Source organism: Podarcis muralis, chromosome 13, assembly GCF_964188315.1.
Source record: "Podarcis muralis chromosome 13, rPodMur119.hap1.1, whole genome shotgun sequence".
In the NCBI taxonomy this organism is placed as follows: Eukaryota; Metazoa; Chordata; class Lepidosauria; order Squamata; family Lacertidae; genus Podarcis; species Podarcis muralis.
In genome coordinates, this window is record NC_135667.1 from 37057713 (window position 1) to 37073392 (window position 15680).

The 15680-nt window shown below is 50.3% G+C and overlaps 1 protein-coding gene across 1 annotated transcript in view; it reads right to left on the reverse strand.

The window, feature by feature from the left end:
• PRR12 (proline rich 12) overlaps positions 1-12871 on the reverse strand; it is a 46676-nt gene extending 33805 nt beyond the window's left edge. Inside the window, exons 1-2 of the mRNA XM_028702107.2 lie at positions 12277-12871; positions 2105-2217 (exon numbers count right to left, since the gene is read on the reverse strand). Coding sequence (XP_028557940.2) covers positions 2105-2217; positions 12277-12362 — 199 coding nt within the window. The 5' untranslated portion in view covers positions 12363-12871. The remainder of the gene's footprint in view (positions 1-2104; positions 2218-12276) is intronic.
• Between the last annotated feature and the right edge of the window lie 2809 nt (positions 12872-15680).

Here is a 15680-nt window from a genome sequence, read left to right on the forward strand (position 1 = left end):
AGTCTGTTCTCGATGTGTCCATAATACTGTCTTGTTGCTGCTTGATTTTCCCAATTATTTCTAATTCACATTCCATTCCCAACAGTTAACCTTATATTACAATATTTTTTGTCATTTTTAACTTCTTTTCTTTAGCCATCAGCTATCCATTTGCCAATTCCTGCACGTACAATATTATAACATTTCAGATATCTAGAAGTGAGTTTGCTCATCAGATTGTCAATCCACAAAAGATCAATAATTATTTCTAAAATAAATTTCCTTTCCTTCTTTCTGAGTGTATGAAAACCTAATAGTTCACTTTCTTTAGATGTTTTCCCTTTACTTCTTAACTGCACAGCCCACTTTGTCCAAGATTTTTCCTGTCCCATCCTCTTTAATTTTCAGTCCATGTAAATTTTATCTTGGCAAATTTAATCTTTGTAAATAAACTGTGGGTTTTATCTTTGTACTGTAGACTAGTTTCTATCCATGCCCCTCTCTGTCTTCCATCCAGGAAACACAAGGCGTTATCAAAGTTCAATGACATTTCCCAGCAGGGCAAAACCTTTCTGCGTATGAAGGCAAGCCAGTGAAGAGTGTGGGTCAGGGGACAGAGAAGAGAGTTTTGAGGGCCGCAGTTGGTCTCTGGGCCTGAAGTGCCAAATCGCCTGATACAGAAGGAAGGGGAGCACCACTCTGAACAGACAGGAGAGCCTCGAGACAGACAGTGGTACGGAGCAGCAAAAGGATGAAGAAACATTGGTGCCATTAGAAGACACACCAACCACAGAGGGTTGGGGGTGGGTTTTTTTTAGTTTGTTTGTTTTGGTGGCGAAGGGGAGAACTCAGCCAAGAGCGAGGCATGCACAGACAGAAGGGGGAGAAATGAGAAGTTATAAGACAGCTAGACAGGTGGCTGCTAAGGGAGAGGGGAGAAGTCAGAAAAAGCAGGAAATGAAGGACAAATGAGGAACTGAGACAAAACTGACGGGCTGGAAGGTCAGAAAACTGGCTCTGGTGGAAACCCATAAACTGAGGGCCAAATTATAATTTGCATTGGCCAGACTGCTTCTTTTTGTGTGCTGAGCACAGGCACGATACTGTATTTTTCCGTGTACAAGACAATATTTTTTTCTTAGAAATAATAGGCAAAAATTGTGGGTCGTCTTATACACGGACAGCAGAGGGGAGACGGGCAATTGGTGGTGGCAGCCAGCAGGAGATTGGCAGTGGCAATTGGGCATGTGATTGGTTGCTGCGGCAAGGCCTGCTGATGATTGGCTTTGGCTGTGGCAACTGGCCGGTCTATTTACGACAGCGGCGAGTCGTGCGTGCAATCGGCTGTGGTTGCGTCAAGTGGGCAGGTGGGCTTTCGGCGGTTAGCGTGCTGATGATTGGTGGCCGTGGCAATCCCCCCCAAAAGGCTCAACAACTCTGGGCAATCTCCCCCCCATTTTTGCTGTGGTCCCCAAAAATAGGAGTCGTCTTATAAATGGGGAGGTGTTATACACGGAAAAATACGGTACTTCTTGATCGAAATCAACAGCACTGGGGACTGGGAAAGAGAAGTGTGGTTTCTTTGTTCTAGAAAATTAATAGCTTTGGGTGGAGAGGCAGGGAAAGGGCATGGAGAAAAGGATTAGATCCCCTTTCTCCCAGGCCACAGTTCTGATCTGGATTCCCCTCCTCTGCTTTGGGTTAAAAGAGAATGTCCTGCGCGCTAAGCACATTTAAAAAAATGCTGTAAGAGGAAGAGCCCTTCTGGATCTGACTCATTTAATTCAGCACCCTGCTCTCAAAAGCAGCCAACCAGTGGGAAGCCCGCAAGCAGGACTTGAGTTCAGGAGCACCCTACTCTCTTGTGCCTCGCAGCAGCTGCATTTCAGAAGTACCACTGACTGCATCACTGTAACCTGCAGTTTCACCCCGAAAGCGTAGGGCAAAAGAAGTGCAGTCAAGGTGAACCAGGGGAAGAGAACGTAGGCACGACGGCCATTCACACTTGCACGAGAAGGACGAACGCACAGCGAGAGGGGAGAGGAGGAAGGAAGGGGAGGCTTGGTTAAAACACATGTGCATAAAGAGAAACACCAATGGAGAGAGAGAAACAGAACCACAGTACCTGCCGGGTGGTGGTTTGTGGCGTAGCCCTGCAGAGGATGGGGGGTGGCGTACGCCTGGCGGTGTAAGATATCCGTGTCTGGGTGTGAGCTCCGGGATCCACCGTACACCAGGCTGAAGGACAAAGACACACAGAAAAGACTTGGTCAGACTTGGCAACTTCTCTGGGAATGTGGCTGAGATCTTTTGACGCACTTCACACAGTTTGGACATCCTGATTATATGCACAAAAGGTTTCATGCAAAGCTTATCAGCGGAAAGCCTGGTAGCGGCTGAGGTCAAGGAACCCAATTATACGGGATTCTTTAATTTTGAGTGCACAGAAATGTGGGGTCTAGCACATGAGCTCTAGATTTCAGAACCCTGCTTGGCTATTAACTTTCTAGGTGACATTGCGCAGCCATGGGCGTGAGCTCCTCGCCCATAAAATGGGCACACCAATGCCCTCGTTCGAGAGGAACGAAATAATGACATTAAGCCAAAACACGCATTAAGCCAAAACACAGTTGATACTGAAACCCCACAGGCACCAGGAGGTGGTTTCGCCTTGCCTTGTTTAGATGCTTGGGGAAAAGATCAAGGCACCTCCTCCCACTACCCCACTCTATCCTCTTTCATTAGCAACTCACATAGGCAGCAAGAGAGACTGGAATGTGTAACCAGTGATGCATGATGGGAAATGTAGTCCCCACCTCCTGGTTTCCCACAGCCTCTGCATGTGACCCACATCCCTTCCTCTCCCCTGCCTTGCACAGGAAGACGCAGTTGTCTAGCCCAGCGGCCAAAACGCAGCAATCGCAGCTCGCAGAAGAACGCCCCTCATTCCTGACCTCCTTCCTCAGCTGTAGGCGCTGCTGAGATCTCTCTCTCTCTCTTTCCTTATCTGCAACCCAGCCAGTTCAGCCCTGCTCCTGACTCTTGTCCTTTACCTGAAATTCTTCTTCCCTTCACACACATACACACATTTCCGCCTTGGATGATTTGTAGAAATATTCTTACACACACGCACTCTTAAAAAAAACGACCAGGTCAAGAAAACTGAGAGCTCCAAAGGCCTTGCTTCCAGCTCCCTGCTCTAAGCTGCAAAAATCCCCTTTCCCAGGCCCTGCCTCTTAAGCACCTGCTCTAAACCACTGGATTTTACCACCACTTTAAAAGAGAAAAAGTCAGCACTCTCCCGTTGCCCCCACCCCAAATACATGTGCCCAGCTGACAGTTCAGCTGCTCTTATCAGAAATCACAGGTGCTAGAGCTCCCAGCCACTTGGATTTAACACACTTATAATTTAATCCTATACAGTGGTACCTCCGGTTACAGATGCTTCAGGTTACAGACTCTGCTAACCCAGAAATAGTACCTCGGGTTAAGAACTTTGCTTCAGGATGAGAACAGAAATCACGCGGCGGCGGCGTGGGAGGCCCCATTAGCTAAAGTGGTGTCTCAGGTTAATAACAGTTTCCGGTTAAGAACAGACCTCTGGAACGACTTAAGTTCTTAACCTGAGGTACCACTGTACAGGCTACTCCAAAGTAAGTCCCACTGAAGTGAATGGGGTTAAGAGGGTACAGCACCGCACCCTAAACCGCAGGCAGCTATTCACTTGGAGGCAGTAAATAATGTGGCAGAAGGGCCTGGTACACCACACAGGTTTGCCAAGATTTATTGGTGGGGGGAGGTATTCCTTCACAAAACACCCGCCACTCTCCCAGCTTTCTGTGCGCAACACCCAGGCCATGCTCTCTCTCTTTCCGCACTCCCTTTGGGAAACACTTCATGTGCCTAATTATGTACAACGCTGCCACTCCCCTCCTCCCAGCGCCAAACCAACCTGCCACCGTTACTTATTTTCTGAAATGTGGCACATGCCTCGACACACACGCACATAATTATGCACGTGCCGCGCAGGAAACGCAAGCACAGCTTTGGGACAAGAGAAGCCACATGGGGTGTGCACCCCTCTTTGCAGGGAGGAATCCAGGTGGTACGAGTGATCCTGGTAGCAGCAGCAAGCGCGCCTATCTCAGGAATGCAGCTACCTGCTAGCGGGCGGGGAAACTCGCAGGGAGCTACAGAGGTTGCAATGCGAAAGTGAGGCAGGGAGAGCAAGGAAGGAGTCGGCTGGCCATGAAAGCAGGCAACCCGCCCCCCCCTTGCACACAGCATGCCTGCCTGCAGCCGAGGGATGGACTGCGCTGTAGCAACCACGAGAGGGCCATTCTGCGAAGGGTTACAGGAAACAGGAAATAAGAGAGTCTTTCATTCACCCTCATCACTGTCTCGCTTGCTACAGAGCACTGTGTCAACAGCTGAATGGAAAACCATCCCCAGGCAGAGAAAGAGATAGACGCACACAAACGTAAACAAAGCTTGCCAGATCAGGCCAGTGGCCCGTCTAGTCCAGCATCCTGTTCCTACAGGGGCCGAATAGTTGCCTGGAAGGAAGCAGCAAGCAAGGTTTGGGCACAAGAGCACTCTATCCTCCTGTGGTTTCCAGCAACTGGTGTTCAGAGGCATTGCTGCCTCCAACTGTGGAGGTAAGAGCACAGCCGTCATGGCGAATAGAAATCAAGCCTCCCTCGGTGACGGCTAGCACAGAACAGAGAACTCTCCCAATTCTGCACTAAGCGCCGATTCCTCACTTCGGCAGACAGTAGCTGATGGGGAAAGCCCTCTTGGCAGAGATGGCAAAGCAAATGCATATCATACCAGTGAACTCCAGAAAGACTCAGATGATTGGATCCACACACGAGACATGCTCCGTTCAGGTGTCTGCAGAAGGAGGTAATTCTGCTCGACTGTATACCATTTTCAGTTGCGGTATAGTAACACTTTTAATTTGCAGGAGTGCTTTACGACCTCTGTTAAATTCACTCTCACAACAACCCAGTTTAGGCAGGCCACTGGTGTTCCCATTGCACAGAGCCTGGGGATTGAGTCTGAGAGTGTGTGACTTTTCCGAGGCCACACAATAAACGCAAAACATGGGTCAACGCTTGAGTTCAGGGCCCCCAGACCCAAAGACCACCTATCCTAGCCCTCTCCCTGCTCAGGACACTGGATCTAGCCTACAAGGCCTGCCACTAATAAGCTACACAGCTCCTGGCAGAAGGAAAGAGGTCGCACGCTTCCAAAAAACACAGATGACATAAGCAACAGCTGATAAACCACTGGACCTCTGGGAGCTATGAGAGGATGCTGAGCAAATCAGTGGCTCTGGCTTATTGAGCCACAGTTTCCCTCACCTGTAACTGAGGAAGATGAGTGACCCGTTTCCCAGAGTAGCTTGAGGATGATGAATGATGTTAAGGACAAATCCTTTGCGGCAGAAAGGGCTACAAACCTAACACTGGGCCCACTTGCAATATACATTCAAAGCAGTATCATACCACTTAAAATTGTCATGGCTTGCCCCAAAGAATCCTGGGAAGTGTAGTTTGTTAAGGGCTCTGAGAGTTCTTAGGAGACTCTTATTCCCCTTACAGCAGGCATAGGCAAACTCCGGCCCTCCGGATGTTTTGGAACTACAATTTCCATCATCCCTGCCTAACAGGACCAGTGGTCAGCGATGATGGGAATTGTAGTCTCAAAACACCTGGAGGGCAGGAGTTTGCCTATGCCTGCCTTACAGTGAGAGGCTTACTGTTAAATCACACTAAAAACCGCAGCTCTGTGAAGAGAATAAGAGTCCCCTAAAAGCGCTCAGCGTTTGTAACAGGCTACAGTTCCTAGGATTCTTTTGGGGGAAGCAAGATCTTTTAATAAAGTGGTATGATATTGCTTTAAATGTAGCCCCTGTTTTATTTGCAAGAAATGCAGAACAGCAGCAAAATATCATTAGCATTAAATGCAAGCACCATGTTCACACAAACAACACTAGTTGAAACTGTTAAATACCGTTCTCCTTCACTTCTAATACAGAGAAGCTGAAGTTAGGAAGGAGAATAATATAGACTACAGTTTAAAGTGAAATAGATATCCCTACTCCTGGATTGTTTACTTAAAAAAAACACCACCAGCTATCAGAGTTGGACCCCACCCCCTGCTTTCCAGGAAACCACAACTTAGAATACCAAGATTTCTTCCTCTCTTGCGGGGCAATCTTTCTACAGGGATTGCTTCCAGCATCATACAGGTGGGAGTTGTGGTTATTGAGGGTTTGTAAGGAATTATTTGAGAATGCACGACATGTGATTGGAGCCTAAGACGCATGTTCAGCTTTCTGTAGTGGGGAAAGGAAGAAAGGTGATGTATTCCCCAGCAGGATGCAGCCAGGCACCTGCAGAAGTGTGCACCTGAAAATTTCAACAGCAAAATAAAAGGTTACAAATGAGCATGCTTTGCCACCCTGTCTTTCTTAATATGGTATGCGTGTGTGTGTGTGTGTGTGTGTGTGTGTGTGTGGAGAAACAACAAATAAGGTAGAAGAAAACAGGAATAGAGAAAGGTGGTTGGCAAAGAAAGATTGCAGGATTTTCCCCCCAAGGAAAGGAATCAACTTGAGCTTTGTTCAAATAATCCCTAGCCCCATGAGAACTAGAAACTTGCAGTTTTTGAGAAACACACATACATGCAGGATTCCATGTAAGCTAATGGAATGTGCACTTAAGAGCTCTGGAGCCCAATGATAGCAATAAGGTTTTGTAGATGCAACTGTACAGAAACACATGCATCGTTCTCCCAACCGCTTAGTTCCTCCACAGAAGCTACATGATACACAAATACAACCATTGCAGGTGAAAATGCATTGCGCAAAGTGCACCCACAACATAACTGAAAGGACAACTGGCCCAAATGTTCTACTTGCAGAACTTTTGTATCAAAATCCATGAGTGCAGCTTGCAAGTGCACTCCCTAAATGCAGGTCTTGCAGGTGCAGCTACAAATCCAACAGCTATTGGTTAATTGTGTTCAAATACCTGCAGAGCAAGGTGTGTGATCCATGCAAAATGATGCACAGGAATAAGCAAGCCATGGACACAGGAAGTGGAGACGGTGGGGAGCGGAACTCTTAAGTTATGGTAGGATGCATCTCAGGGAGGGCAATCACAAATGTGCATGTAGTGCTGCAAGTTCAAGGGTAACATCAAGAGATTGCCAGTCCAACAATCCATATGTGGCAGGATATAAACCATGGGTAGGCAAACTAAGGCCTGAGGGCCAGATCTGGCCCAATCGCCTTCTAAATCCAGCCTGCGGACAGTCTGGGAATCAGAATGTTTTTACATGATTAGAATATGTCCTTTTATTTAAAATGCATCTCTGGGTTATTTGTGGGGCCTGCCTGGTGTTTTTACATGAGCAGAAAGTGTGTTTTTATTTAAAATGCATCTCTGTGTTATTTGTGGGGCATAGGAATTCATTCATTATTATTTTTTTCCAAAATTTAGTCCAGCCCCCCACAAGGTCTAAGGGACAGTGGACTGGCCCCCTGCTGAGAAAGCTTGCTGACCCCTGATATAAACACACCACACAGCTTTCTAGTATTCCCAAGTGCAGCAATACAAGCTGGCAGCGGACAAGAGCTGTGAACAGAATGCACTACTGTGCAAACACAGTATTTAATATTGCGTGCTGGGCACAGTCTCCTGAGAAACTTCTGTCCCGTAATGATGATGCAAAGATGGGTTTCAGCACCTAGCGAAGTCTCCAAAGCTGGTAGAGTTGGGTCTCTGCGCTTGGGCAGCCTGCTTAGTAGCTCCTTTGCCTTTCTCCTTATCTGAAGCTGCACAAATTAGGCAAAATAAGCAAAACACATGCAAATCTGCATCATTTATGCAAGTTTCCAAACTCCGCTTTTCTTGACAGAAAATCTGAATTGCCTCAGAGAACGTTTTAAAAATAAACGTATGGCACACAAGTCCCAGCAATGGGGTACTCTCTAGATGCACGCCACACACAACTGTATCAGAAAGCGCACTAACTTTATCTGTTGCGGGTTTGTGTGGTGGTGACAGAATCATCACGCTATGAGACAGAATATATAACACTCGGGTGCACGCAAGGTAGTCAAAGTGTAATTTACGAGAGAAGGAGCATTCACCCTCCAGGCTGAAACATCTACAGGAAACACACCCCAAAGCCAAAGCCTACACACTCAGTATCACTGCCTTGTGACATAAGAGCATCACAAACCTGCAAAGGAGAGTGTGAGCTTTTTAAGGTCAGATGCAGAGTTCCAGAGGCAGGTTTGGGTGTGAGGTGGAAATTAAGTCTAAGAGAAACACGTCAAAAACTTAAGTTACGAATGAGGGGGAATCAACAGACCAAAGTACAAAGCTTGACCAGGAAACAAAGCAATGGATGCTATACGCTTGACTCCTCGGCACAAAAGCTTGGCCACCAAACCAACTCAGCCTCTTGCTGTCTCCAAAGAAGGCCTGTAAACAGCCACTGGTCTAGGTTGCCTGTGATTCCTAAGGAAGGCCAGAAAGCCTCTGTCAACTGGAAAAAGAGCACTTTCCACTTAAGACTACTGATGAGCCTGACATCAAAGATTGTGCATGTAGGCTGGCAGATAATACAAACTTACTGGGCGAGTAACTTTTACAGATTTATTTTCAAGACTGCCTCAAAGTCATTTGCAGACACAGCCACAGAACCAACTCACCTCAGGCCCAAAGGCAAAGAGAGAATTCCCAGGCCTCAAGACTACCTAGAAAACATGCCCTCCAACCTGGAAACTCTGATTGCCAGCCTCAGACAAGTAAAGTCCTACTGCACTGGGAGCAAAGGGAACAGAGACTTGACTGAAATGTATCCTGTGTACACACAGATGCACCTTGCAGCAGGGGAAGAAGCTGCTGTCCCATGCCCAGTACGAAATACATACCTGTGCTTTCAAAAGGAAATGAAGGTGATCCCAGTCAGCTTCTAAAAGGTCACCCCCACCAAACAGCAGTAAATAAGAAAGGCCAAGAATTCTCCATGTTTTGCCATACTGATGATGAGGATGAGCCCCCCACCTGAAGCCACAAACACAACTGTTCCAAAGTTCCACAAATGTAACTGAACAGCACAAATAAATATAGTTCATCCCTCAGCAGCCCTCGTCCCAGGGGCAGGAGGAGAAAAAGGGAGGAAGAGGATTCTTCAGGGAGACAAGCTGAGGAGATGCCAAAAGCTTGTACGCACCAGAGGATGGCTCCTTTGGGGTAGATAATGCAACAATAAATGTGAGAGATAATAAATGTAGCCTCCTGATTTGCTTCCTGTATGTTTGAATGCACACTGGAGAAAATCTGTGCCCTGGTGGTCTCACTCTGCTCCTTGGCCCATTTGAGATTAATGTATACATACATACATACATACATACATACATACATACATACATGTCTAAAGCCATGACCCCTGCAAATAATCACTGGAGCTGTGCCCCACTAAGAATCTTTGAGGTGGCTTGTCTGGAACCTGATACCTCATTTCTCCACCTTCACTTGACCCCAGTTCCCCTTCCCATAAAACTCTAGAGCGCTGCCTCTGAAAATCCCCTATTCTTAAAGCACTGGACCATATACTTCAAGGGAATTCTGGGCCCCACCGCCTTGCCTCTCCCATGGTCCACACTGGACACATTTAAGTGTGCATGTGCTGGCACACACAAGTTCCAGCAGCACAAGCATTCCAGCAACGCACCTGCGTGGACCACTGCTGAACTAACGCTCTGCCCATGTGTGGCAGCACATGCAGTAAGTACATTTATACGAGATGAATGGCGGCCTCAGGGAATGTTTATATGGGTTAAGCACTTCTTGTGGCCAGTGTCTCATTTAAATGAAGTCTCAGATTGCCACTTTCTTATCCAAGGAGGCTAACAAGCACGAGGGCTGCCTCAAACAGTTTGCACAAGATGTGTGGAAGTAACACAGCACAACACACCATCCTTCTGCACTCCTTACCTGTAAAAGCACTACTGGGAAAGGGGATGAAGAAGAAGCAAACTGGCCTCTGGTGCAAAAAAGAGATGGAACTCCTGAATGTTGTGGGAAATGAGCAAGAAAATTGGGACATAGAAAGCTGCCTTATTCCGAGACAGCCTGTTAGGTCCACCCATCTCAGTGTTGTGTACATGGACCAGCAGTGGCTCTCTGGCCTTTGAGATGTGGGGTCCAGAAAGTCCTACCTGGAGATGCTGGGGATTGAATCTGAGACCATTCACATGCAAAACAGGTGAGCTATGAGCCTTCCCGCTTACTGGAAGGGAGTAAAGACCATTCCACTTTTGCTAGGTTCTTTAGAGGAGAGGAGAGGTGGGATTAGGGATCCAGGACTCCTTACAGAAAGAGAGCAGGAATTATTGGAATCCAGCATTCCTGGGTTCTCCCAGCGGGGAGCAAGGACTAATAGAGTCTTCGTCAACCTGGTGCCCTCCAGGTGTTTTGGACTACAACTCCCATCAGCCCCAGCCAGTCCGAGTTGTATTGTCCAAAACATCTGGAGGGAGCCTGCCCTAATTTGTCAGAGCAGAGGTATGAAAGGGTATAAGGATCCAAATAACTGGGTTCTTCAAAAGGGAGGGGGCAGGGCTATTGTATTTCTCTCTGAGAGAGCAAGTGGGATGTGTCTTGTAGCAATGGGGATGGGGATTTGTGTAGCCAATCTTCTCCCACTTTTCTTAGTAAATGGAGTGGGTCAGATCTGTACTTGGTGGAACTCCCCCACAAGTTATTTTCATTCCTAAGAAGCATTCCCAGGAACTAATAGCCAGAGATCTAAAGTTCGAAGATTCAAAGGCCTCCACCCTCCTCCACTAGGTCTCAGAGATTCAGGTGGCCAACTCCCCCCTATTGTGGCTCTCTTCTATGGCTGAATGATGCCATCACAGGCATAAACCACATAGAGGATATGTGTCCCAGTTAAGAAGCACAGCATAAAGAGGGTCACAGGATCTTTGCCTCCCCCATCTGAGCCTTATTTCACAGGGAAGTCCCTGGAAACATAGGGGGTTCCCAATGTCCTGTACTTCCTTCCTTCGTTTAGAGTGTACCTCCCCAAGCCTTTTACAAACACCTCTATATCTTCGTCTCCATCCCCCAACCAAAGGGCTTATCCTATATTCCACAACTTCCAACACCAGATATCCACAGACAAATTCAAAGGAACCTCACTCTGAACCACCCTCAACGCTGCACAAGGGGGTACATACATGTCACCATGTGAATAAAAGAGGGGGAGCTTCTCCCACTTTGCCAGAGGCCCTGGCTCAGGATCTCTCTTCTGGTGCCAAGAATGCTGAAATGTGGAGAGAGGTCCCCAAATGCAAAGCCTCCTGAAAGGCAGGAGGGAGATCGATTCTGCACAGTCCTCCTAGCAAAGGAGAAAAATTCTCCAAGGAGGGCTGATTTTCCTAGGGCCACGTTCCCTGCCCCCCCCTCCAACACGGATGTAGGTGGGAGTTGCAAAAGCTTCTTGCATCGCATGAAGGAAATCCAGGGGATGCAACGCCAGCATCATGGAAGGGGATAAGGAGTGTCCCCCACCGGACACCTCTCAGCGTGTGTATGCCTAGGGGCAAGGAAGCAGAGGACCGCCCCCCCCAAAAAAAATTCCCCACCACACAGCGCCTTTTCTCTCCCCCTGCTCCTCTCTCACCTGCATGGAACTAAGCACAGTTTCTCCCTGCAGAGGTTGCCGGGTTGCCTTGCACGGGGGGTGGGGGAAGCCCGAGGATCCTCACCTTCCCTTGCACCCCCCTTACCCTTTGCACACCCGTTCGCGTGTAACCCCCCCCCCACTTCCAACCACCGCCGCGGGGAGCCGTGCGCCTCAGTGGCTCCCCCATTCCTCTGCATGGCCTAGAGGCCTCTTCTCTCCCTCCCTCCCTCCCCCCACTTTGCACAAGGCAACCCTCCCGACGCGAGGAAGGTCCCCCCAAATGCCTTCGGGGGGGCCAAAAGCGCACATCCTCCGGTTATTCTGGCCTTCCCTCGGGCCCCCACCCCGCACTCTGCACCCCGCTTCCCCCCACCCATCCACCACCCCGCTTTCCCAGGCCCAGAAGTGGAGGCCCGCGAAGCAGAAGCAGCAGGCGAGGAGGGGCTGGCTGAGGGGGGGGTTCCCTCTTTGACCCCCCACCCCCCCCAGCGCTTCCCCGGGACTGCCAGAGGGGGCTGTTTCTCCCTTTCCCTCCTCCCCCCCCCTCCCGCCTCCCCATCCTTCCCCGTCCGTCGGCCTGACCTGGCCTTGGCCGAGCGCTCGTAGCTCCATCCCGGGCCGGCGCCCAGCGGATCCCCGAAGCCGGCGCTGGGGTAGTTCCTATCCATGGGGAGCGGGCGCCGGGGAGCGGGCGCCTGGGGCCGGCCTCGGTCCGTCGGCCCGTCTCCGCGCTCAGTCTGGGTCCCCACAGCGCCTCCCCGTGCGGCGGCGGCGGCGGCGGCGTCGGTCGACGGGGGGGAGGAGGGGGGGCAATCGGGGAGGAGACCGTGGAGGGAGGGAGGGAGGCAAGGAGAGAGGGGGGGGGTCCCTCCTCCGCCTCTGCCTCCGCCTCCCCCCCTCGGCCGCGGCGCTCCCCGCCGCCCCGCCCCGCCGCTCGGCCTGGGCTCAAGCCTCGGGCTGGCGCTAGCGCTGAGGCGGCGGCGGCGGGAGGAGGCGGCGGTGGTGGTGGCGGCGGCGGCGGCGAGCCTCTGGGAGGCGGCTCATGGTGCAGCCATGTTCGCTGGGCGTCTGTCTGCGCTCCGCTCCGCTTCCTCCCACAATCCCGTGCTGAGGAGGAGGAGGAGGCGGGCGGGCGGGCGGCTGTGAGGGGATGGTGGGCAGGCGGGGAGGAAGGGGCAGGGGCGCCGGAGATGGAGGGAGGGAGGGAGAGTCTGCACGCAGGAAATGGAGCAGGAAGGAGGAGAAGCGGGGAGGGGGGCGCAAGGCTGGACGGAGAGGGCGCCCGCAGGGGCCGAAGGACAAAGGCAACGGCGGCCGGAGCGGGCAATGGCCGAGCCGGCCGGGGTGAGGGGAGGGGAGGTGGACGGGCGGAGGGGAGATGTGGGGGGAGCTGAGGTGGGTCGCGGTGGGGGGGGGGAAGGAGCCAGAACAAGCGGGAAATGATGGAGAGGGGGCCAGGTCAAGTAGGGCTGGCGGGGTGGGGGTGGGGCAGAAAGGGCAGCAAAATCTGGGAACTTTTTCTCCCTTTTTTTGCCGAGGTCTTCCCCGCTTTACTTTCCACGTGTGAACTTAAAATGCCGACAAGGTGGGCCAGGAAGTTGGACCGCTTTTTGCTGGGAGTTCGTGGAGCGCGCGGGGTAGCTCTCCACGCCGTTTCCTCTCGCGGCTTTTGTGTTTTGTTTTCTTTTTAACTCCCCACCCCCGGTAATGTTTGAAGGGCATTCGCATATCTTAAAAAGACGCGGTGAACTCGGCCTTCGCAGCACTGATTGGCTAAGGCTTCTCTCTTCCCCCACCCCCCCACCCCACCGGGCGTGTGTTTTCCGACACGTGGGGATGCCCTTCAAAACGTTACGGCGGAGACGAGAGTCAAGCCTTGGCTGGTGGGGAAGTAGGAGATCTGTACGGATCTGTGCAAGGGCACTCAGGGTTGCTTCACACAAAGGTGTAGGGAAAGGTACAACAGTAGTTCGTGCTGGATGTTTGGTCCTAGCTGTGTGCACAGGTGTATAGAAGGCAGGTGTATATGACTTCAGAGACACTACTTTCTCGCGCCCAGTAAGTGGCTTCAATCTCACGTCCTGTGTACACACTATGAAAACGAGTACACTGCAAGGACACTGTGAAGCTAAACTATGTGCCAAACTAAAATACTAAACTCCCCTCTGTGCTCTGTCCACATACACAGATCGAAATAGACACTCACACAATTTTCATAAATGACAGTGTATGCCAAGGTGGCTAACCTGTGACACTCCAGATTTTATTTTATTTTATTGGACTACAGCTTCCATCATCCCTAACTGTTGGCCATGCTGGCTGGGGCTGATGGGAGTTGTAGTTCAGTAATAGCCCCCTCTGCGTTATACCAATGACGTGTGAAAATTATTGGCTTCCTGATGCACTCCTGATTATCACTCATAAGGTAAAGGTAAAGGTACCCCTGCCCGTACGGGCCAGTCTTGACAGACTCTAGGGTTGTGCGCCCATCTCACTCAAGAGGCCGGGGGCCAGCGCTGTCCGGAGACACTTCCGGGTCACGTGGCCAGCGTGACACCGCTGCTCTGGTGAGCCAGAGCCGCACACAGAAACGCCGTTTACCTTCCCGCTAGTAAGCGGTCCCTATTTATCTACTTGCACCCGGGGGTGCTTTCGAACTGCTAGGTTGGCAGGCGCTGGGGCCGAACAACGGGAGCGCACCCCGCCGCGGGGATTCGAACCGCCGACCTTTCGATCGGCAAGCCCTAGGCGCTGAGGCTTTTACCCACAGCGCCACCCGCGTCCCAGCTGATTATCACTCATATTAACGTGCAAAAGCAAATGTAGAATCTGACAATGAAGCCTTACAAGAGAGCAAGTTACACAAATGCATCGCGTCGTTTCTCTCTGAAGGTGAATTGGTTTTAAGACGCAATGGTTAATAGACCATAGGCAATCGACAGCTTCGGCTGGAGGGAGGATGCAGGTCAGTTAAGACTTTAGCCCAAGATAAAAACAGGTCTCAGGCCTGAGCAGACCATTTTCAGCTCAGACTTGAAGTTAAAGGGCCTGTAGCTTGCTTGGTCTCAGACACAGCAAGCTACAGGCCGTTTAAATTCAGGCCTGAAAGCACCCAACTCATCTTAAAATGGAAATGGGGAGTGTAAGACCCAAGCCCTGTTTACTGACTGCAGTAGAGCATTCTGATTTTGCCCAGAAAAAAGCGTATTCAAAAGAATCTGAGTCTAGTTTTCAGAATGTTACAACCCCTACACTCCCTGCAGGTATTATGGCTACAAAGGAGTGGTTTAAATCTGTGCCTCCATTCGCTAATTGTCAGGGACTCCAGAGGTTGAAACCTCATGGCCTGAAGCTGAGATACACCCTAGCGAGGCACCTGGGTCTGTGTGTGCTCAGCCCACTATAGGTGCAGACAGAAACAGTGGTGTGCAATGTCGGCTGCTGCGATTGGAAGGCTGTACAAAGTCTCTGGATTGGCTTGTCCCTCTGCTGTCTAGCTGTCAGCAATGTAATATGTTCCCTGTGCCTCACTCTAGCTGCTGACATCAAAGAGTTTACTCAACTGGAGAACACACTCTCCAGGTTGAGATTCAGATACAGCTCTCCCACCCCAACTCCCTGGCTTGGCCCCTGCATGAATGCTTGCCTAATTGCCTTCCCATTATTAGCTTTCTGGTGCCTGCCATTATGTTAATTTTTCAACTGCTTTGATTGAGTAAACCAAAAAGTCTGAATAGAGGGGGGTGCCCAGAATTGCATCTCTTTTCTCAAAGCTGCAGTTGTGCATCCGTGTGTGTGATGTAGTGGGGAGAGAACTAAAGTTTCTAAATGCTGTTCCTAGCTTTTATTTATTTGGACCTTATCAAGGTCCATTCAGTGCAGAACATGCCAGTGAGAGTCCTGCCCCTTAAAACACAAACACACAAAGAACTTGGACATGGCAGGTGTGTGTGTCTTCTGGTTGTGAGAATTCACTGCCACAAGAT